This window comes from Gopherus flavomarginatus, chromosome 23 (genome assembly GCF_025201925.1).
Source record: "Gopherus flavomarginatus isolate rGopFla2 chromosome 23, rGopFla2.mat.asm, whole genome shotgun sequence".
In the NCBI taxonomy this organism is placed as follows: Eukaryota; Metazoa; Chordata; order Testudines; family Testudinidae; genus Gopherus; species Gopherus flavomarginatus.
In genome coordinates this window covers 16076576-16098864 of record NC_066639.1, presented here as the reverse complement: position 1 = coordinate 16098864, position 22289 = coordinate 16076576, and the positions used below count along the sequence as shown (strand labels likewise).

General features: G+C 63.4%; 2 protein-coding genes across 6 annotated transcripts; both read left to right on the top strand.

Moving 5' to 3' along the window:
- The first annotated feature begins 1725 nt into the window (after positions 1–1725).
- On the top strand, positions 1726–4189 carry TMEM256 (transmembrane protein 256). 2 transcript variants are annotated; one of them, XM_050933369.1, is made up of 4 exons: positions 1726–1801; positions 2336–2373; positions 2824–2904; positions 3391–3622. In XM_050933369.1, exons 1-4 carry the CDS (start codon positions 1726–1728, stop codon positions 3532–3534), a joined length of 339 nt encoding a protein of 112 aa, XP_050789326.1. In that variant the 3' UTR covers positions 3535–3622. The 2 variants fall into 2 exon arrangements, with proteins under 2 accessions (XP_050789326.1, XP_050789325.1); XM_050933368.1 differs by lacking the exon at positions 2336–2373 and having other exon boundaries at positions 3391–4189.
- Positions 4190–5744: 1555 nt separating this feature from the next.
- PLSCR3 (phospholipid scramblase 3) lies at positions 5745–21489 on the top strand. Of its 4 annotated transcripts, none has more exons than XM_050933331.1 (8): positions 5745–5809; positions 7664–7756; positions 14673–14911; positions 15198–15240; positions 17727–17947; positions 18402–18563; positions 19007–19168; positions 20143–21489. In XM_050933331.1, exons 2-8 carry the CDS (start codon positions 7744–7746, stop codon positions 20203–20205), a joined length of 903 nt encoding a protein of 300 aa, XP_050789288.1. In that variant the 5' UTR covers positions 5745–5809; positions 7664–7743; the 3' UTR covers positions 20206–21489. The 4 variants fall into 4 exon arrangements, with proteins under 4 accessions (XP_050789288.1, XP_050789289.1, XP_050789290.1 ...); XM_050933332.1 differs by having other exon boundaries at positions 5753–5809; positions 7604–7756; XM_050933333.1 differs by lacking the exon at positions 5745–5809 and adding an exon at positions 6467–6551.
- Positions 21490–22289: the final 800 nt, after the last annotated feature.

Here is a 22289-nt window from a genome sequence, read left to right as displayed (position 1 = left end):
GAGCTGAGCTCACAGGGGGCTGCACGTCGGGAGTGAGGGGCACCAGCAGAGCTGGGGGGGGGCAGAGCTGAGCTCACAGGGGGCTGCAGGTCGGGAGTGAGAGGCACCAGCAGGGCTCGGGGGGGCAGAGCTGAGCTCACAGGGGGCTGCAGGTCGGGAGTGAGGGGCACCAGCAGAGCTGGGGGGGGCAGAGCTGAGCTCACAGGGGGCTGCAGGTCGGGAGTGAGGGGCACCAGCAGGGCTGGGGGGGGCAGAGCTGAGCTCACAGGGGGCTGCAGGTCGGGAGTGAGGGGCACCAGCAGAGCTGCGGGGGGGCAGAGCTGAGCTCACAGGGGGCTGCAGGCCGGGAGTGAGGGGCACCAGCAGCGCTGGGGGGGGCAGGGCTGGGCTAGCAGGGGGCTGCAGGTCGGGAGTGAGGGGCACCAGCAGAGCTGCGGGGGGACAGAACTGAGCTCACAGGGGGCTGCAGGTCAGGAGTGAGGGGCACCAGCAGCGCTGGGGGGGGCAGGGCTGGGCTAGCAGGGGGCTGCAGGTCGGGAGTGAGGGGCACCAGCAGGGCTGGGGGGGGGCAGAGCTGAGCTCACAGGGGGCTGCAGGTCGGGAGTGAGGGGCACCAGCAGAGCTGCGGGGGGGCAGAGCTGAGCTCACAGGGGGCTGCAGGTCAGGAGTGAGGGGCACCAGCAGGGCTGGGGGGGGGCAGAGCTGAGCTCACAGGGGGCTGCAGGTCAGGAGTGAGGGGCAGCAGCAGGGCTGTGGGGGGGCAGAGCTGAGCTCACAGGGGGCTGCAGGTCAGGAGTGAGGGGCACCAGCAGAGCTGGGGGGGGGCAGAGCTGAGCTCACAGGGGGCTGCAGGTCAGGAGTGAGGGGCACCAGCAGGGCTGGGGGGGGCAGAGCTGAGCTCACAGGGGGCTGCAGGTCGGGAGTGAGGGGCACCAGCAGAGCTGCGGGGGGGCAGAGCTGAGCTCACAGGGGGCTGCAGGTCGGGAGTGAGGAGCACCAGCAGCGCTGGGGGGTGGGGGGCAGAGCTGAGCTCACAGGGGGCTGCGGGTCGGGAGTGAGGGGCACCAGCAGAGCTGGGGGGGGGCAGAGCTGAGATCACAGGGGGCTGCAGGTCAGGAGTGAGGGGCACCAGCAGAGCTGCGGGGGGGCAGAGCTGAGCTCACAGGGGGCTGCAGGTCGGGAGTGAGGGGCACCAGCAGCGCTGGGGGGGGGGCAGGGCTGGGCTAGCAGGGGGCTGCAGGTCGGGAGTGAGGGGCACCAGCAGCGCTGGGGGGGGGCAGGGCTGGGCTAGCAGGGGGCTGCAGGTCGGGAGTGAGGGGCACCGCTTGGCGGCGGGGCTAAAGATTCTCGCTGGTCTCTGCCGCCCCCTGGTGGCGTCCGGGGTCGGTACCGTATATATCGTAGCCTGGCGCCGGACTCTAGCGGCGGCACTGAGCAACGCTGCGCTTTACCGTATTGTCCCGACATGGGGAGCAGCACAATCCTTCCACTCCCCTGGGCCCGGGCGGGACCCGGCTCTGCGCTGCCATTGGCTGAACCATGGGAGAGACAGGCCCTTTGTCCAATCGGCGCCGATCGGGGAGGGAATCCCCGCGTCCTTCCCTTTCCGCGTCTCTGCGGCCGGGCCCCGCGCGCCCTGATTGGCCGGGAGGCGGGGGATGGGCGGGGCCGGCCGGGCCGAGGGGCGTTGTGATTGGCGGAGGGGGGCAGTGACGCGGCGGGGCCATGGCGGGGAGCTGGGGCCGCGTGGGGGCGCTGAGCGGGGCCGGGGCGGTGGGGGCCGCCGCCTACGGGGCGCACGGTGCGGGGGGGGCGGGGCCGTGGGGCTGGGGCTGGGGCTGGGGCTGGGGTCGGAGGGGTCAGGGGGCAGGAGGGGGCTGGGATCGGAGGGGGTCAGGAGGCAGGAGGGGACTGAGGTTGGAGGGGAGGGGCCGGGGGGCAGGAGGGAGCTGGGGTCGGAGGGGGTCAGGAGGCAGTAGGGGACTGAGGTTGGAGGGGAGGGGCCGGGGGGCAGGAGGGGGCTGGGGCAGGAGGGGGTCAGGGGGCAGGAGGGGGCTGAGGTTGGAGGGGAGGGGCCGGGGGGCAGGAGGGAGCTGGGGTCGGAGGGGGCCGGGGGGCAGGAGGGGACTGAGGTTGGAGGGGCCGGGGGGCAGGAGGGAGCTGGGGTCGGAGGGGGCCGGGGGGCAGGAGGGGGCTGGGATCGGAGGGGCGGGGTTGAGAGGGAAGGGGAGGGGGCAGGAGGGGGAGGGTGTGGAATCGAGGTGGAGGAGGGGGGCAGGAGGGGGTCTCTCCCCGCCCCCCCCCCCGGTCTAACCCTGCTGTCTCTGTGCCCCAGGCTTTCGGCGCAGTGACCGGGACGACTACCAGAAGGAGGTGGGGGGGGGCATCATGGAGACCTGCAGGGTGTCAATGAGGGGAGGGGGGTCCGGTGGGTTAGAGCAGGGGGGGCTGGGAGCCAGGACTCCTGGGTTCTCTCCCCGGCTCTGGGAGGGGAGTGGGGGCTGGTGGGTTAGAGCAGGGCGGGAGGGAGCCAGGACTCCTGGGTTCTCTCTCTGGCTCTGGGAGGGGAGTGGGGGCTGGTGGGTTAGAGCAGGGGGGGCTGGGAGCCAGGACTCCTGGGTTCTCTCCCCGGCTCTGGGAGGGGAGTGGGGGCTGGTGGGTCAGAGCAGAGGGGGCTGGCAGCCAGGACTCCTGGGTTCTCTCCCCGGCTCTGCAAGGGGAGTGAGGGCTGGTGGTTAGAGCTGGGGGTGGGTGGGTTGGGAGCCCAGACTCCTGGGTCCTCTCCCGGTTTCGGGTCCCTCACCTTTTGCTCTCTCCCCACAGCTCTACGAGACGGCCAACAGGTACCACTTCCTCCACAGCCTGGCGCTGCTGGCCGTCCCCCGCTGCCGCCGGCCCCTGCTGGTGCGTAGCTTGGGGGTGCCCCTGTTTTGGGGGGAGGGGTGGCACTGCGGTGACCTGAACTCCCAGGGGACCATTGTTTCCCCTCCCGGTGGCCCTCTGGATTGGTGGGGGTGGGCCCTGCACCCACCACTGCTCCCCATGGGCCTGCACCCTGCTTTCTCCACCCCAGGGCCCCCCTCCTCCCACCCCTACACCCCATCTCACAGGGCCCCCTCTGAGCCCCCCCTCAATCTACCCCCGTCTTCCTGTGCCCCATTTACCCCGTAAGATCTTCCCCTCTCCCACCCGGGGTGGCCTGAGCAGGCTGGGAACCCGAAGCCCTTGAACCAAGGGAGCAGCTTCCCCATCCGGCTGCTATAGTAGAGCTTTTATCTTCTTGTGCTGAGACCAGCTGGGGATGACCAGGGGGGGGCGGGGGTTAGACATCCCCCAATGGGACCCACTCATCTGACGCTGCCCCCCTCTTTCCTCTCTTGCCCCCCCCAGGCCGGCGCGCTGCTCAGCTCCGGGATGGGACTCTTCTGTGGCCCCCTCTATTACCACGCCTGGAGTGGAGACCCGACTTTCAACAAAGCGGCCCCCTATGGGGGCTCCCTCCTGATCCTCGGCTGGCTGGCGATGGCTCTGTGACCCCCCCAGCCCCTCGGGGGCCCCTACCCCCCTCCCTTTGGGGAAGGGGTCCTCCCATTCCCCCCACAGCATTATGGCTCATCGGTGTCCCCCTCCCGCCTCCTCCCCATCGCTGGCCACGCCCACCCAGCTGAATTGTCACTCAAGCCCCGCCTCCTTTGCGTGGGCGTGGCTGTCTCCAGCACTCATTGGCTGGGTGACGTGACCAATAGGCGAAGGGGGGGGTGTCTGTGCCAAGCGCTGACCAATTGGAGAGCTGGGCTTTAGGCTTGCCCATCACTCATTGGCTGGGCACAAAGCGGGCTTGGATCTGCAACCAATGGCAAAGCAGGAAGCCCTCCTCCCCCATTGGCTGAGCTGGTGGCCAATCAGAAGGCTGTCTCCAGGGGGCTGCTGTCATTGGCCAATGGAGTTCTCGACTAGGGACCAACTTTCTAGCCAGTGGGAGCAGAGCTCTTCATTCATTGGCTGATGCTGAGGGGTGGGCGGGTACTAGGCTATGCCTTGGCCTATCACAGGCTGTCTGGGTTCTGATAGGCTGCGTGGAGCAGGCGAGTGGGATTTTCACTTCATGGGAAATATCGATTGATTTGATGATTTTTTTGGTCAATTTCTTTTTAACTAAGAAATCAATAAATGCTAATTTCTACTCTGAGGCCTGTATGTCGGGATTTCCTTTCCCCTCTCTTAGGTGAATTATGGCAGGGTGGGGGGGAGGGGACACAAAGGGAAAATTTAACAGGCTGGGAGGGGAAACTGAGGCACAAGATGGCAACATGACTTAAGATCACACAACAGCTCAGTGGCAGAGCCGGGGAGAGAACCCAGGAGTCCTGGCTCCCAGGCCCCCTGCTGTAACCACTAGCCCCCAATTCCCTCCCAGCGCTGGGGAGAGAACCCAAGAGTCCTATCTCCCTTCCCAGCCCACAGCTTCCTCCATTAGTTATGGGACAGGGACCCCCAGTTTGGGACAGGCCCTGCCCAAAACATCACAGAGTTTGGATCAAAAATCTGGAATGTTCCCAAATTTACCTGGCCCATGGGGAATGGGGGTGTGTGTGTGACTGGAGGGTCCCCCCCGGACTCCACCCTGCGCTTGTTAACATTTTAATCGCCAACAAGCCTAAAACCGGCCCAGCGAATCCCAACGTGGCCACAGAGGGGCGGCTGGTTACCCAGGGACCCCTCACCTGTAGCAGAGATGCGACCACCTCTGGGGTGGCGCAGCCGGTTACCCAGGGACCCCTCGCCTGGTGCGGAGATGCGCCCACCTCTGGGGCGGGGTGGCCGGTTACACGGGGACCCCTCGCCCGGCAGCGAGATGCAGCCACCTCTGGGGTGGGGTGGCCGGTTACACGGGGACCCCTCGTCCGGCAGCGAGATGCAGCCACCTCTGGAGCGGGGTGGCCGGTTACACGGGGACCCCTTGCCCAGGCCTGGGATTGACGGGCCTGGGCCGTGCCCAGCTGCGCCGGGCCCTGGCCTATAAATAACGGCTGGATTCACAGGTGCTCGTGTTGCATGCCCGGCCCCCCAACCCCGGGGCCCTGCTGGGGACGGGGTGACTGACCCACAGGGAGCTGGGACAGGGACAGGGGAGGCCCGACGGGGAGTGGGGGGGACAGGAGAGGCAACTGTGTGGTGGGGTACAAAAAACTACCCCCAGCCGACACTCACATGTACACACAAGGATGAGCCCACAGGTGCCGGCTCCAACCCACAATGACACAACACCGCAGAGACGCACAGTCACAACCCTGCAGCCCCCAGGCTTTCCCAGCTCACACGTCGCAGTGAGATACGCCTGCCCTCCAGTGCCACACACACACGTGGTGCTGCCCCCCAGTGACACACACACACACACTGCTGCCCCCCAGTGACACACACACACACACACTGCTGCCCCCCCAGTGCCACACCCACACCCACCCACACACACTGCTGCCCCCCCAGTGCCACACACACACACTACTGCCCCCCAGTGATACACACACACACACGGTGCTGCCCCCCCAGTTGCAGACAGACGCACACGGTGCTGACACCCCCCCTCGTGCCAGGGGGGATCTGGAGGGGGGCGGGGAGTTGGGGGGATACTGGGGGGCGCTAGGGGATACCGGGGAGAGGGGCAGGGAATGAGGGAGGGAATACCGGGGGCGGGGCCATGGGTCGAGGGGGGGGGCTGCCCTGCGGGGGGTGGGGCCGGATATTCCTGTCTCGCCTCCCCCTTCCTCGCCCGGCTCGGCCCGGCCCGGGTCTTTCCGCTGCGCCCCAGGTACGGGACTGGGCCGGGGGAGGGGAGGCTGGACTCAGACAAAGCCAGACATTGAGGGGGTGGGATCTGGTGCCCATAAGGTTTACGGATGGTCGGGGGGGGGGCTGGGAGCCCGGACTCCTGGGTTCTCTCCCCGGCTCTGGGAGGGGAGTGGGGGCTGGTGGGTCAGAGCAGGGGGGACTGGGAGCCAGGACTCCTGGGTTCTCTCCCCAGCTCTGGGAAGGGAGTGGGGGCTGGTGGGTCAGAGCAGGGAGGGGCTGGGAGCCAGGACTCCTGGGTTCTCTCCCCGGCTCTGGGAGGGGAGTGGGGGCTGGTGGTTAGAGCAGGGGGGGCTGGGAGCCAGGACTCCTGGGTTCTCTCCCCAGCTCTGGGAGCGGAGTGGGGGCTGGTGGGTTAGAGCAGGGGGGGCTGGGAGCCAGGACTCCTGGGTTCTCTCCTCGGCTCTGGGAGGGGAGTGGGGGCTGGTGGGTTAAAGCACGGGGGGGGGCTGGGAGTTGGGGGGGACCCTCGAATGGGGGCAGATGTCTCTGAGCCAGGGCGACCCCCCAAGGAAGGGCCGGGAGTCCCAGCGCTGGGGAGGGCATCTGGAAATGGAATGGGGGGCAGGATAGCCCCCCCCCGCGTGGGGGAGGAGTCGGGGGGGCGGTGGGGGGGGAGGGATGTTCCCAGAATCACCGCTCGCCCGGCTCCGCCGGGCGCCTCACCCAGCAGCGCTCCGGCGTCGCTAATGAAAGTCGTTTATGTAAGTCCCCGGACGCCTGGGTTCTCCCCCCGGCTCGGGGTGGGGGCTGGTGGGTTAGAGCGGGGGGGGGGTGGGCTGGGAGCCAGGACTCCTGGGTTCTCTCCCCGGCTCTGGGAGGGGAGTGGGGGCTGGTGGTTAGAGCAGGGGGGGCTGGGAGCCAGGACTCCTGGGTTCTCTCCCTGGCTCTGGGAGGGGAGTGGGGGCTGGTGGGATAGAGCAGGGGGGGCTGGGAGCCAGGACTCCTGGGTTCTCTCCCCGGCTCTGGGAGGGGAGTGGGGGCTAGTGGTTAGAGCAGGGGGGGCTGGGAGCCAGGACTCCTGGGTTCTCCCCCCGGCTCGGGGTGGGGGCTGGTGGTTAGAGCAGGGGGGCTGGGAGCCAGGACTCCTGGGTTCTCTCCCCGGCTCTGGGAGGGGAGTGGGGGCTAGTGGTTAGAGCAGGGGGGGCTGGGAGCCAGGACTCCTGGGTTCTCCCCCCGGCTCGGGGTGGGGGCTGGTGGTTAGAGCAGGGGGGCTGGGAGCCAGGACTCCTGGGTTCTCTCCCCGGCTCTGGGAGCAGGAGGGGAGGGGAGTGGGGGCTGGTGGTTGGGGGGGGCTGTCCCTGGGATCACGTGGCATTGGGTGGTGGGGGGAGTGTGTGTTGTGGGCCTAGTTGTGTCTCGGGGTGTGAGTGTCGGTGGCGCTGTCTGTCTGGCCCCAGCTCTGTTTGGGTCGGGCCCACAGGAGTGGATGGTCCCAGACCCCTGGGGGGGGCAGGGAATCTCGGGGGGGGGGAGATCAAGCTATCTGGAGGGAGCTGAGAGTATCTGGGGGCTCTGGGCATTAATTTGTGGGGGGATTGGAGTAGGGGGGTCTGTGGGGGTTGTGGGGGAGTGGAGGGGGGTCTGTGTGTAGCTAGTGGGGTGGAGGGGTTCTGGGGAGGGGTGAGGGAATCAGTCTCAGGGTTAAATCAGTCCCTGCCTGCGTGACAAGGTGTCGGGGTCCCCCTGCCCAAGGGGGGTAACCCACAGTTCCCCCCAAACTCTCCCCCAACCCCCCCAACTCTGGTTTCATCAGCCCCCCAGAGCATCCCCACCCTGCCTGACCCCCCTGGTGACCCCCTCTCCTCTGTGACAGGAGCCAGGAGGAACGGGGGCGCTGAGCGAGGGAGCGAGCCGGAGAGAGACCCGGGGGGGCCGCAGCTGAGACCCCCCAGCATGGCAGCACCAGGTAGGGGACAGCGGGAGTCAACCTGCCGGCCTTCCTCTGGGGGCAGATACGCCCCCCCATCCTTCCTTCTCCCCTGCCCCCCCATGTGTCCACCCCCATAGACACCCCTCTGTCTGTCCATCCCTCCCTCCAGCCCCATAGACACCCCTCTGTCCATCCATCCCACCCACCCCAATGTCCATCTGTCCCTCCAGCCCCATAGACACCCCTCTGTCCATCCCTCCATCCACCCCTCTGTCTGTCCATCCATCCACCCCCTCTACCTCCATCCGTCCCCCCAGCCCTCCCTCCATCTGTCCTCCCCCATAGACACACCTCTGTCCGTCCATCCCACCCCCCCGTGTCCATCCCTCCCCCCAGCCCCATAGACACCCCTCTGTCTGTCCATCCATCCACCCCTCTGTCTGTCCATCCCACCCCAAAGTGTCCATCTCTCCATCCAGCCCCATAGACATCCCTCTGACCATGCATCCATCCATCCCTCTGTCCATCCATCCCACCCAGCCCAATGTCCATCTGTCCCTCCAGCCCCATAGACACCCCTCTGTCCATCCCTCCATCCACCCCTCTGTCTGTCCATCCATCCACCCCCTCTACCTCCATCCGTCCCCCCAGCCCTCCCTCCATCTGTCCTCCCCCATAGACACCCCTCTGTCTGTCCATCCCACCCCCCTGTGTCCATCCCTCCCTCCAGCCCCATAGACACCCCTCTGTCCATCCCTCCATCCACCCCTCTGTCTGTCCATCCATCCACCCCCTCTACTTCCATCCGTCCCCCCAGCCCTCCCTCCATCTGTCCTCCCCCGTAGACACACCCCTGTCTGTCCATCCCACCCCCCTGTGTCCATCCCTCCCTCCAGCCCCATAGACACCCCTCTGTCTGTCTGTCCATCCATTCCTCCATCCCACCCACCCCAATGTCCATCCCTCCCTCCAGCCCCATAGACACCCCTCTGTCTGTCCATCCATCCATCCCTCTGTCTGTCCATCCCACCCCCCTGTGTCCATCCCTCCCTCCAGCCCCATAGACACCCCTCTGTCCATCTCTCCATCCACCCCTCTGTCTGTCCATCCATCCACCCCCTCTACCTCCATCCGTCCCCCCAGCCCTCCCTCCATCTGTCCTCCCCCATAGACACCCCTCTGTCTGTCCATCCCACCCCCCCTGTGTCCATCCCTCCCTCCAGCCCCATAGACACCCCTCTATCAATCCATCTATTCACCCCCTGCCTGTACCTCCATCCCTCCATCCCCACCCACCCCTCTGTCTGTCCCTCCATCCCTCCATTTTTCCCCTTAGACACCCCTACATCCATCCCTCCATCTACCCCTCTGTCCATCCCTCCGTCCATCCCACCTTAATCCAGCCATCGACTACACCTCCAGCTCCCGACCCCCCGTTTTTCCATCCTCACCCTGCCACCCATCCATTTCTCCAGCCACCCCCCATACAATAATCTATCCCCACACGCCCCCTCTATCCATCCATCTACCCCCATCCACCCCCTCTATCTAGCCATAATCCTCCCCCCCACCCGGGCTGGTTCAGCACATCAGAATGTGGAGAATGCAGAGGAAGAAAAGACAAAACCCATTTTGAGATCCCACCCCAGGACAGGAAACCATGGCAGCCCCACCCATGGATCAACCCAGAGCCAGCCTGGGCATGGGGCCAGGTGTCAGTCCAGCCCTGCCCCCCCCGGCTCTGTTGGTGCCCCTCACTCCCGACTTGCAGCCCCTGCTAGCCCAGTCCTGCACCCCTAGCTCTGCCGGTGCCCCTCACTCCCGACCTGCAGCCCCCTCCTAGCCCAGCCCTGCCCCCCCAGCTCTGCCGGTGCCCCTCACTCCCGACCTGCAGCTTCCTGCCCGCCCCCAGCTCTGCCGGTGCCCCTCACTCCCGACCCGCAGCCCCTGCCCCCAGCCCTGCCCCCCCAGCTCTGCCGGTGCCCCTCACTCCCCATGCACCCTAAGTGCTGGGATGAGTCACGGGGGGGGGACGGGGGGGGCGTTCTGACACCAGGAATGCAGCCGAACCAGACGAGGGTGGAGGCACCAGGCCGCCCCTGAGTCACTCCCCAACCCCAGCTTCTGTCCGATGGGCTGAGTCCCGACGCGCTCATTACAGGCTAGGCTGGAGACCAGCCCCCCCCCCCCCCCCTTTTCCGCCTCCGTCCCTCCCCTCCAGCGTCACATTCCTGCTTTCCCGGCTCCCTCCCTTCCCCTCGGCTTCACTCCCTCCTCCTTGGCCTCCAATCCTGGATCGCTCCCTTCTTCGCCCACCCCCAGAGCCTGCGCCCGGCATCGGGCGGCTTTCGCCCGCCCCCGGGGGCCACTTTTCAGAGTCACGTCTTTGTGTCTTTGCCACTCAGCCTTTTCTTTTCTTTCTTTCTCACCCCTTTCTTTCTTTCTTTCTTTCTTTCTTTCTTTCTTTCTTTCTTTCTTTCTTCAGAAAGCGCTTTGGATGAAAGCACTAGATAAAAAATCAAACCCTTAATAATAATTAACTTTTTTTGTGTTCTACACGTAAAAGCCCACGGCTCATATTTCAATAGTAGTAGTCGTACCTCTCCAACGCGATGGATGTACCCTCTGTCCCCACCCCCCCGGGGCAGCCCCCAAGCTGTGGCTGGGAAGGGGGGGGTCTCTCCTTCTCTGCCCCACCTCAGAAGCCCCCCGAGCTGGGGCTGGGAAAGGGGGCGTCTCTCGCCGCAGCCCTGGAGCTGGGGGAAGTCGACTCTTTCTCTGGCTGCCGCAGCCCTGCACGTCCCCAATCCCCCCCCCCTTCTCCCTCCACTGCCCCCTCCCTCCTGTTCCCCCACAAGGCCACCACCTCCCCTTACAGGTGCATCGTCCACCGACGAGGCGGGTGGCCGCCCAGGCGCGCACCTCGGCGGGAACTATCCACGGACCCTCGGATCTAGCCCCTCCCTGACAGGCGTTTGTCCAACCTGCTCTGAAAAATCCCCAACACCAGAGCTCCCACCGCCTCCCGCCGTGGCGCCTCCTGCTGGCCAGCCCGGGAATTAGCTCGATCCCAGCACTCGGAGCGCCTCCCGCTGGCCGCTGTCCCTCCTGCCTCTGGCCCAGTGTCCCATCCAGACCCCAGTGCCCCTACCTCCGGGTTCTTCCCCCAGCAGTACCCCCACGCTCTGGGGCTCCCCACTCGGGAGAGCCCCCCACCCTCTAAGCCCACCTTGCCTCAGTGGCTACTTCCCCAATCAGCCAGGAGTGGGGTAACTGCCCCCCTACACACACACTCAAAATCCCATGCCCCGGGGGGTAGGGAGGGTCCTCGAGCCGGCATGACCTGGAGATGTCCCAGCCACCCTCACTGTCCTTCAACGTCAGGGCCAGATCTTCCTTCTCCCTGTGGGTTTTCTTCCGCTGCCTCCAGCCGCTCCCACAGGCCAGCCTCCCCCGGACCCTCCACCTTTAGGGTCCAGGCCCATTTTGTAGCCTGCTCCACGACCACCTGGACCCCCGCTGGGTCCTCTCTGTCTCCATTGCTGCCTCCATCACCTTCTGTTGGTGGCCCTGGGTCTCTCATGGTCACTCTTCTCACCAGGGATGACCTGGACCCTCCACCTCAGGCCTGGGCACACCCACTGTCCGTGTCGCCCACGGGCCCAACGTGTCCACAGCCACCGGGGTTCCCCCACCCGGTGGGCTGTCTTAGGGACGTGCCCCTGTCCCTGCTCCAGGTGAGGCGCCCGACCCCCATCCCAGTAGGGACAATCCCTTTCTAAACGTCCACCCCGCCCGCAGGTGTAGCAAGCCCCGTGCCCCGCCACTGGCCTCTGGGCACTCGGCTTCTCACGCCCTTCTCCACGGCTCCCTCCGAAACTCTGTCCCTCTGCCGGCCGCCCCAACTGTTCCTGCAGGGCCCAGTGCACCCCACAATCCCTGTGCTGGGTCTCCCCAATCTCCTGCACAAGTCTCTCATGTCTCTCTCGCTGTCGGGTGGCCCTTTTCCTCAGGGCACCGGACCCTGGAGCCCAGCCCGGGACGGTGCGGGAACCCTCTGCAAAGAACACCTCTGCGTAACCAGGAACTATCGTTCCTCTCTCTAGTTCCCTCCGGGCAATTCTTCCCAGTCCTCCTCCTTGTATCGGGGGTGACCGTCTTTGCCCGCATTCTCCACCATATGCAGCCGATCGAGCACTCACTGGCGTGGCACCTCCTGCTGGTCATCCGGGAATTATCTCAATCCCAGCACTCGGAGCACCTCCTGCTGGCTGGTGTCTGGCCTGCCACAGGCCCCCGTGTCCCTCTCAGATTTACTAGGGGTTGGTCGTGCTTTGAGCAGGGGGTTGGACTAGATCCCTCCTGAGGTCCCTTCCAACCCTGATCTTCTATGAGTCTATGACCCCAGTGCCCCATACCTTGGGGTTCTGCCCCAGCAGAGACTGACCCAGCTCCGCCCTTAGCCCTTATAGCAAGGCCGGGTGTGGTCTGATTGGGCGTGGCCCCGGGTGTGTCTGCTTCCCCCAATCAGCCTCCCTTTCCCCCCAAAGAGCGGGGTAACTGCCTGCTACCCCAACCTAAACCACCTTGGCTGCAATTTAAGCCCATTGCTTCTTGTCTTGTCTTCAGACGTTAAAGAGAACAATGTCCCTCCCTCCTCCTCATAAACCTTTTAAGTACGTGAAAACCATGATGGTGTCCCCGTCTCGGTCTCTTCTCCAGACTAAACACGCCCGAGTTTTTCCAACCTTCCCTCGTCGCTCACGGCTTGTCGCTCTTCTCTGGCCTTTCTCCAGTTTGCCCACAACTTTCCTGAAAGGCGGCGCCCAGAGCTGGACGCAAGACTCCAGCGCGGAAGAATTACTTCTCGTGTCGGGCTTGCGACACTCCTGCTAATACAGCCCAGGATGACGGTCACTTTTTTTTTTTTTGCAATAGGGTTATTCTGTTAACACATATTTCGCTTGTGATCCATTCTGACCCCCAGATCCCTTTTCGCAGTGCTCCTCCCTGGGCTGTCATTTCCCAGTTTGTACGTGTGCAACTGATTGTTCCTTCCTAAAGGGAAGACTTTGCATTTGTCCTTATTGAATTTCATCCAATTAACTTCAGACCAGGTCTCGGGATCATTTTGAATCTTAATCCCATCCTCCAAAGCACTCGCAACCCTTCTGTAACGGTGTTGGGACTCACCACCACAGCGCCTCCCGCTGGTCGCTCCGGGAATTAGCTCCGCGCCCCAGCCACCGTCGTCAACCACACCCCAAAGTCTAACCCCTCGTGTCAGTTGTCTGGTGCATCTGTTGGCTGTTCTTGCAAGGGGGAAGGGGGGACCCAGGTCTGCCCTCCACATTGGGTCCCGACCCAGGGACCCTTTGGTGGCAGCCTTCCTGCCCTCCTCCTCTCCCCTTGTGCGTCTCTCTGGGCCGCTTCCCCTGCGGTCCCAGCTAGGCCTGCAGCCTGGCAGGTAGCGGGCTGGAGTTTCCTTCTGCTCCCCCAAGCCTGCGCTATGCCAGGTGCTGGTCTCCTCACCCCAGGAGAGGGACCTTCCCCTCTGAAGGTCTGGGAGAGACTGCCCGCCTTCCCGCTTAGGCAGCGTTTATATAGGGCCTAGCCTATCCCTGATTGGATGGTTCTCAGTAAGCTCTTTTTTTTAATTGGCCACCGGCCTGTGCAGCCTCCCTGGCCCACTCTAGCCCCCTCTCGCATGGGGGTGGGGCAGCCGCCCCCAGCACACACCCTCCCAGCCTGGGGTCGTCCGCACGCTTCGTCAGTGTGCCGTCTGCGCCACTAACTCGCTCATGGATGAAGACATTGAACCGAACCGGACCCAGAACCGATCCCGGCGGGACCCCACGCGTGAGGTCCTTCCAGCGCGAGCGTGAACCGCTGAGAACTCCTCTCTGGGAACGGGTTTTCCAGCCAGTTCTGCACCCCCAGCTCCATCTAGTGTTGCATGTCCCTAAATTTAATTATGAGAAGATCACGAGAGACCATAGCAAAAAGTCAAGATAGACCATGTCCACCGCTGCCCCCCTTGCCACGGGGCTTGTTACCCTGTCAGCTGAGCGATTTTTAGGTCCCGACTGGAAGACGGGAGGGTTGCGGGGCGAGGGGTGCACTGGCCCTTTAAGAGGGCTGCCTGCCCTAAGGAGTTCTGGGATTTGTAGTTCCCAAGGAGCAGGGGGAGGGGGTGGTGCTGGTGATGGGGGGGGAAAACCACTGGGCAGCAAAGCATGCTGGGAGATCTTTATCCTGCTCCACTTTCCCAGCATGCCTTGCTGCCCTGCTGTGTCATCTCCACCCCTTAATCCCTAGGAACTACAAATCCCAGAATGCATCGAGGCTGAATTGAATTCACCCCTCCCCCGAGGTGAGGGGTCCCAGTGTAATTAGCCGCCCTGCCCCAGAGGTGGCCGCATCTCACACAGGAACCCCTCACCCAGCGCTAACCAGCCGCCCCGCGCCAGAGGTGGCTGCATCTCAGCACCAGGTGAGGGGTCCTCATGTAACGAGCCACCCCGCCCCAGAGGTGGCTGCATCTCAGCGCTGGGTGAGGGGTCCCTGGATAACCAGCTGCCTCGCCCCAGAGGTGGCTGCATCTCAGCGCTGGGCGAGGGGTCCCTGGGTAACGAGCCACCCTGCCCCAGAGGTGGGCGCATCTCAGTGCCAGGCAAGGGGTCCCTGTGTAACCGGCAGCCCCGCCCCAGAGGTGGGCACATCTCAGCGCCGAGCGAGGGGTCCCTGGATAATGAGCCACCCTGCCCCAGAGGTGGGCACATCTCAGCGCCGGGCGAGGGGTCCCTGGGTAACCGGCCGCCCCGCCCCAGAGGTGGGCGCAACTCAGTGTGTGGTGAGGGGTCCCTGGGTAACCAGCAACATCCGAGGGGGGGAGTTTGATGGGCAGGTGAATTGATTTTTAACCCTGTCTCCCCCCTTCTTTCGTTTACAGGTTATCCCCAGGCTACCTACCCCACCGCCCCGTACCCCACTCCCCACCCCGCCCCACCAGTCCCCACCCCAGGATTCAACATCTACCCCCCCTCCAGTCCGGGTGCGGGGCAGCTAGTCCAGCCCCAGTCCCCGCCCCAGGCATACGGGGACCCTGCCGCTCAACAGCCCCACTCGTCCATCACGCCCTATCTGCCCGTGTCCACTGGCATCCCCCCGGGGCTGGAGTATCTAATGCAGGTGAGTGGGGGTCTAAATGGTAACCACAACCCACCCCAGAGGTGGCCGCATCTCAGCGCCGGGCGAGGGGTCCCTGGATAACCGGCTGCCCCACCCCAGAGGTGTCTGCATTTTAGTGGCAGTGAACCTGAATGATTAAACCTGAGTGGAGAAATAAACACATGGAGGGGGTCTGGTGGGTCAGAGCAGGGGGGCTGGGAGCCAGGACTCCTGGGTTCTCTGCCCGGGGCTGGGAGCCAGGGGTGGGTGAGTGTTTCTGAGTCTCTCCTACCCCGGCTCTTTTCAGATCGACCAGGTTCTGATCCAGCAGAAAGCGGAGCTCGTCGAAGGTGAGTGAGGGCTGCGCAGCACCCACCCCGTCCTCCCCCTGCTACACAACCTCCCCGCCCCATTACTCACACACACACCCCACCTCACCCTGACCCACATCTTCCCAGGTCCGCACAACACAACATCCTCTTAGCCGTACACAATACACACACCATGCCAGCTGTACACAACACAACAGCTACACACACAGAGCCATACACAATACACCAACTACACACACCCCGTCCCCCCCTGTCTCTCTCTCTCACACACACACACACAGTGCCAGCCATCCACAATACACCAACTACACACACACACCATCCTCTCAAACACACTGTGCCAGACATACACAACACCCCAACTACACACACCATCCTCTCAGCCGTACACAACACCCCAGCTACACAAACACACACACATCATAGTCGCAGCCATACACGACACACCAGCTACACCCACCCAGCACCCTCTCAGCCATAGCCAACACACACACCACCCTACTCAACAGCCACACCGCAACTGCTGGATCCCCTCTACCACACACCCATACCCCTACAAAGATTCCCCCCAGCCATACACAACACACCTGGGTGTGCACACACACCTGCTCCTAGACCTAACCCCACAGAGCGCTGGGGGTACTGAAGATGGAGGGGTGGTTGGGGAGGGGGGTGTAGGTGTCAGTCGGAGGCAGCCATGACGGTTGTGTCGAGTCACTGAGGTAGCCAGGGCTATTGGTGTTGGCGACAGCAACCGAGGGAACCGTGACGGCTGTTGTCAGCGCTGGTTGTTGCCGGAATCAGTTGCTGAGTCAACTAGGACAGCGACTGAGGCAGCCGTGATGGTTGGTGACCCTGACGAGGGCGGCCATGATGGTTGACGATAGCGACGACGGCAGCCATGACAGTTGGTGAGGAGGGCAGCCGTGATGGCGACGAGGGGGGCCATGATGGTCAGTGATGAGAGTAGCCATGACAGTTGTGATGGCGATGAGGGCGGCCATAACGGTTGCTGACTAGGGCGGCCATAACGGTTGTGATGGCAACGAAGGCAGCCATGATGGTTGCTGACTAGGGCGGCCATGACGGTTGTGATGGCAATGAAGGCAGCCATGATGGTTGTGATGGCAACGAGGGAGGCCATGACGGTGGCTGCCTAGAGCGGCCATGATGGTTGTGATGGCGATGAAGGTGTCCATGATGGTCTGCGCTGAGGGTGGCTGTGATGGTTGTGATGGCGATGAGGCCGCCATGATGGTTGGCAACAAGGGAGGCCATGATGGTGGCTGACTAGAGTGGCCATGATGGTTGCGATGGCGATGAAGGCGGCCATGATGGTCTGCGCCGAGGGTGGCCGTGATGGTTGTGATGGCGACAAGGGCAGCCATGACGGTTGGCCATGAGGGAGGCCATGATGGTGGCTGACTAGGGCGTCCATGATGGTTGTGATGGCAATGAGGGCGACCATGAAGGTTGTGATGGCAATGAGGGCGGCCATGATGGTTGGCAACGAGGGAGACCATGACGGTGGCTGACTAGGGCGGCCATGATGGTTGTGATGGCAATGAGGACAGCCATGACGGTTGGCAACGAGGGAGGCCATGATGGTGGCTGACTAGGGCGTCCATGATGGTTGTGATGGCAATGAGGGCGACCATGAAGGTTGTGATGGCAATGAGGGCCGACATGATGGTTGGCGACAAGGGAGGCCATGACAGTGGCTGACTAGGGCGGCCATGATGGTTGCGATGGTGATGAAGGCAGCCATGATGGTCTGCGCCAAGGGTGGCCGTGATGGTTGTGATGGCAATGAGGGCAGCCATGACGGTTGGCGATGAAGGCGGCCATGATGGTGGCTGACTAGGGCGGCCATGATGGTTGTGATGGCGATGAAGGCGGCCATGATGGTCTGCGCTGAGGGTGGCCGTGATGGTTGTGATGGCGATGAGGGCAGCCATGATGGTTGGCGATGAAGGAGGCCATGATGGTGGCTGACTAGGGCGTCCATGATGGTTGTGATGGCAATGAGGGCTACCATGAAGGTTGTGATGGCGATGAGGGCCGACATGAGGGTTGGCGACAAGGGAGGCCATGACGGTGGCTGACTAGGGTGGCCATGATGGTTGTGATGGCGATGAAGGCGGCCATGATGGTCTGCGCTGAGGGTGGCCGTGATGGTTGTGATGGCAATGAGGGCCGACATGATGGTTGGCGACAAGGGAGACCATGACAGTGGCTGACTAGGGCGGCCATGATGGTTGCAATGGCGATGAGGACGGCCATGACGGTTGTGATGGCAATGAGGGCCGACATGATGGTTGGCGACAAGGGAGGCCATGACGGTGGCTGACTAGGGTGGCCATGATGGTTGCGATGGTGATGAAGGCGGCCATGATGGTCTGCGCCAAGGGTGGCCGTGATGGTTGTGATGGCGACGAGGGCAGCCATGACGGTTGGCGAGGGCAGTGTCACTGTGCTAACCCTCTCCCCTCTTCCCCTCCCAGCCTTCATCGGCTTCGAGACGGCCAACAAGTACGAGCTGCGGGACGGGCTGGGCCGGCGGCTCTTCGAGGCCGAGGAGCAGAGCGACTGCTGCACCCGCAACTGCTGCGGGTCCCTGCGGCGCCTCCGGCTGAGCGTGGCCGAGCCGGGGGGCCGCCCCGTGCTGCGCCTCCTGCGCCCCCTCAAGTGCGCCACCTGCTGGTGCCCCTGCTGCCTGCAGGAGGTGAGGGAGGGGGCCCCCTCAACGCCCCGAACCTACTGCCCCCCTCCGTGCCCCACCACCCTGGCGTCCTGCTGCCCCAGTCCCTCCCCAATCTTCCCGTATCTCTCCCCCCAAACCCCCTGGGCCCAGGCACGGCCCTGACCCACCCCCTACAACCGCAGGTACCCCACTCCCCTCCTGGGGGGCCCCCCGCTGCCCTGACCCCTCTTGTCCCCTAGGCTCCCCCAAACCGCTCAGGCGACCCACACCCTCCCCCACAGCGCCACCCTGGCCCCCGCCCCGGGGCCACGCCCCATGACCCCCCACAAATCTGAGCACCCCACTGCTTCCCCCCAGTGTCCAGGACTCCCATGCCCGGGGTTGGCTTTGGCGGGAGGGGGGCGAGGGTGTCCCTCCCCCTCAATTCTAACTCCTGCCCGGTGTGTATCTCTGCCCCCCGCCCCCACAACCCCAGCTGGAGGTGCAGTGCCCCCCGGGCACCACCATCGGGCACGTGGTGCAGACCTGGCACCCCTTCACCCCCAAGTTCTCCGTCCAGAACGCCGAGAAGCAGACGGTGCTGCGGGTGCTCGGGCCCTGCTGCGTCTTTCGCTGCGGGGGGGACGTCAACTTCGAGGTAGCTGGGGGGCCCGGCGGGGCGGGGGTTGGTGTCCCTTTGGAAGGGGGCGCCTGGGGAGGCAGGACGAGGGGCATCTGGGCCTGGAGGGGGGCATCTGGGGGCAGGATGGGGGGCATCTGGGCCTGGAGGGGGGCATATCTGGGGTGGCAGGATGGGGCATCTGGGCCTGGAGGGTGCATATTTGGGGGGCAAGGTGGGGCATCTGGCTTGGAGGGGGCATATCTAGGGGACAGGAGGGGGCATCTGGATCTGGGGGGTGTCTGGGCTGGGGGTTGGCGTCTCAGTGGAGGGGTGTCGGGGGGCTGGATGGGGGGAATTTGCATCGTGATGTGGGAGGGGAGTGGGCGGGACTTCCTGCACAAAGGGCATTGATTGGGAGGGTAATGGTCTCTCCTGGGCCCCATGGGGCAGCATCTGACTCACATTTGGCCCCCCCGCAGGTGAAGACGAGCGACGAGTCGCGGGGCGTGGGCCAGATCAGTAAGCAGTGGGGGGGGCTGCTGAAGGAGGTCTTCACCGACACCGACGTCTTCGGCATCCAGTTCCCCGTGGATCTGGACGTCAAGATGAAGGCCGTGCTGCTGGGGGCCTGCTTCCTCATCGTGAGTGTCCTCCTCCTCCCCCCACATCCCACTGCTAGCACCAGCAAGCGCCACCCCCCCATCCCACCGCTGGCACCAATCAACCCAACCTCGCCATCCCACCGCTGGCACCAATCAACCCAACCTCACCATCCCACCACTGGCACCAATCAACCCAACCTCACCATCCCACCGCTGGCACCAATCAACCCAACCTCCCCATCCCAGCATTCCCATCAACAAATCACTTTCTTCTGTTTTGCCACCAACTGACCTCTGCCCTCATCTGATGTGTGACACCAACCAACCCGCCCACCCTCTCCCCCCATCCACTGACCAATACAGACAGTTTCTTCCCTTTCCACCCCCGCCCCAAACCGCCAGAGGGTCATAGATTTTAAGGCCAGAAGGGACCACCAGGTCATCTTGTCTGATCTCCTGCATCTCACAGGCCAACAACCCCATCCAGCACCTGCACACGAACCAACAACCAAAATAGGCCAACGGATTACAGCCCACGGGAGACTCACCCTCTCCCCAGCCTATTGGTCCCGTCAGTGAGTGCCCGCCCCACAGCCCCCCGCCAGCCACTGGCCACCCTAACTTCTCCTTCCCACCACTCGCATCAACAATCACTTTGTGCCTCTTTACCATCCTCATCCCACTGGTGCCACCAATGGATGGCCATCCCACTGCTGCCACCAAGCACCTCACCCAACCTCTCCTCCATTTCCACCCCAACCCACATGCCCTCTCTCATCCCATTCTGCCACCAGCCAATTTCTTCTTCACGCCACCAGCCTGCCCTACCTCCCCCACCAACCCACCTGCCCTCTTCCGCCGTTGCACCACCCAACCTCCTCTTCTCATAGCCGGCGCCTCCAGGGTGCAGGGGCCATGACCCGTTTTCTTTCCGTGGTGATCCCACCCCAAGATTGGAGATCTGCCGATTTGGAAAGCTCTAGACTCTGTGTCCATTTCTCTCCCCTCCCCAGGATTACATGTTCTTCGAGAAATCAGGCACGGCCAGCCAGAGGAGCACGGTGCTGAGCAGCTAGAGGCGTCTGGACCCCCTCACCTCCCACACGCTGCCACTTACGGGGATCCCCATCCCACTTCTGACACCAACAGGGCCCCCCTCATCCCATCGCTGGCACCAACGAGGGGTCTTTATGAATAGGACAGCGTGTTTATGGCCGTCAGGGCTGGCGTGGGTGTCAGAGCACTGAGACTGTTTGCAGAGGTGGCAAGGAGGCCTGCGGGTGTGGATGCGTCCCGTGCCATGGGGCTCGGTGGACAGTGTTGTGTGCACAGCACGATGGGGGCTCTTTTGGTTGTATCTGAAGAACATCAAGCCCTGGGTCTTCTCCCACCAAGGCATCTTTAGGACCTTCACCCAGACAGGAAACTCTGGCCTCCATTGGCCGCCAGATTCCTGGGGTCTTCATATTTCCTGCCCCCCACCATGCCAGGAGCCCCTCCCTGTTGGCTGGGGCGGCGGGGTCCCTTCAACACCGAGTCGGTGGTGGCAACATCCCGAAGCCAAATCTGCCTGATGATATTTCTCATTTCTGTATTTTGTGTATTTATCGCTTATAACAAAGTGTCTTGCGCTGAACCTTAAAAGGGGGCTTTGTGGGGGGAGCAAGATGGTGCTTTTTAATAGGTTCCCCCCCACCCCACCCCGGTTCCCCTGAATTCCTGATGCTGATGGAGGGACATCAAACCACGGTGGAGGAATGGTAGGCATGGCTTGACCCATGGAGGAGCTGTGGCCAGCGTGAAGTCATGCCAACCCGCGGTGGAGTCATTCGGGCCATGATGGATGGAAGCCAACCCAAGCTGGAGGGCCATTGGCCACGATGGATGGAAGCCAACCCAAGCTGGAGGGCCATTGGCCACGATGGATGGAAGCCAACCCAAGCTGGAGGGCCATTGGCCACGATGGATGGAAGCCAACCCAAGCTGGAGGGCCATTGGCCACAATGGATGGAAGCCAACCCAAGCTGGAGGGCCATTGGCCACGATGGATTGAAGCCAACTCAAGCTGGAGGACCGTTGGCTAAGATAGTCATGCCAACTGTGGAGGCACGATGACCAAGATGGAGTCAAGCCAACCCCAGATGGAGACATATTGGCCAACGCGCGACAAGGCAATCTTGGGGCACTCTACTGTGTCTTTCTTTCGTGGGGGGAGCGGAGGGGGGGGAGACTGGAGGGAAAATGAGAGGAAGGGGAAACTCCCCGCCCCCAGGCAGGAGAGGAGGGGATTGGACCTCATGTCGTGATGGATGGTTTTGCTGGGTGTTCCTCCACGGGGAACCGAAAACAATAAAAGGCTAAGACGCCAGCTGTCCACGGGTCCTCTGTCCCGGCTCATCTGCGAGCCCCTTCCTCTCTGCCCCACAAATCCTTCCCCCCACTCATCAGTCTCCTCTGAAATCCAGTTCCCTCTGCCCCCCCAACTCCCCCTCCTCCCGTGCCCACCACTCCTGTACCCCCACCTCCTTTCCCAACACCCCCTCTCCTGTCCCACCCATGTTGTCCTGCCCCACTGCAGGGAGAGTGAAGGTCACATGGCCCATTCCAGGTGGGGTGAAGAGGCCACGGGGAGTCTCCTTTGGGGGGGGCAGGGAGGAGGGCCCCAACCACGCTACCTGGGACGCTGGTCTCTGTCACCTTTATTGCTTTGCATGATATATACAATACCCGTAACGACTGTACAGTAGGTAGACACAGGGCCCGGATCGCAGCCACAATCCACCCCCCTACATACACCTTCATGTGCAAATCGCACACCGCCGTGCACGCACACAGCTTTGCACACACCCAATCCATGCACAAGCCTTGTGAAATATCCCAAACCCCAGGAAGGAGGCGGATGCACCGTCACAGATGATGGACACACAAGCGTCTGCACACACACACCCCACACCCACAGTCATGCCTCTCTCCCCCTCCCCCGAAATGTGCACACAAGGGGGCAAGCTCCACACCCAGACACAAGGGGCACAACCATACACGTGGGAACACACAAAAACAGATGAGGCACACGGTCACACCCATCTTCATACACAACACACACCCTCAGAACCTTCCCTCAACACGCACACAACCCTGGCAGGCTACAGACACACAATCA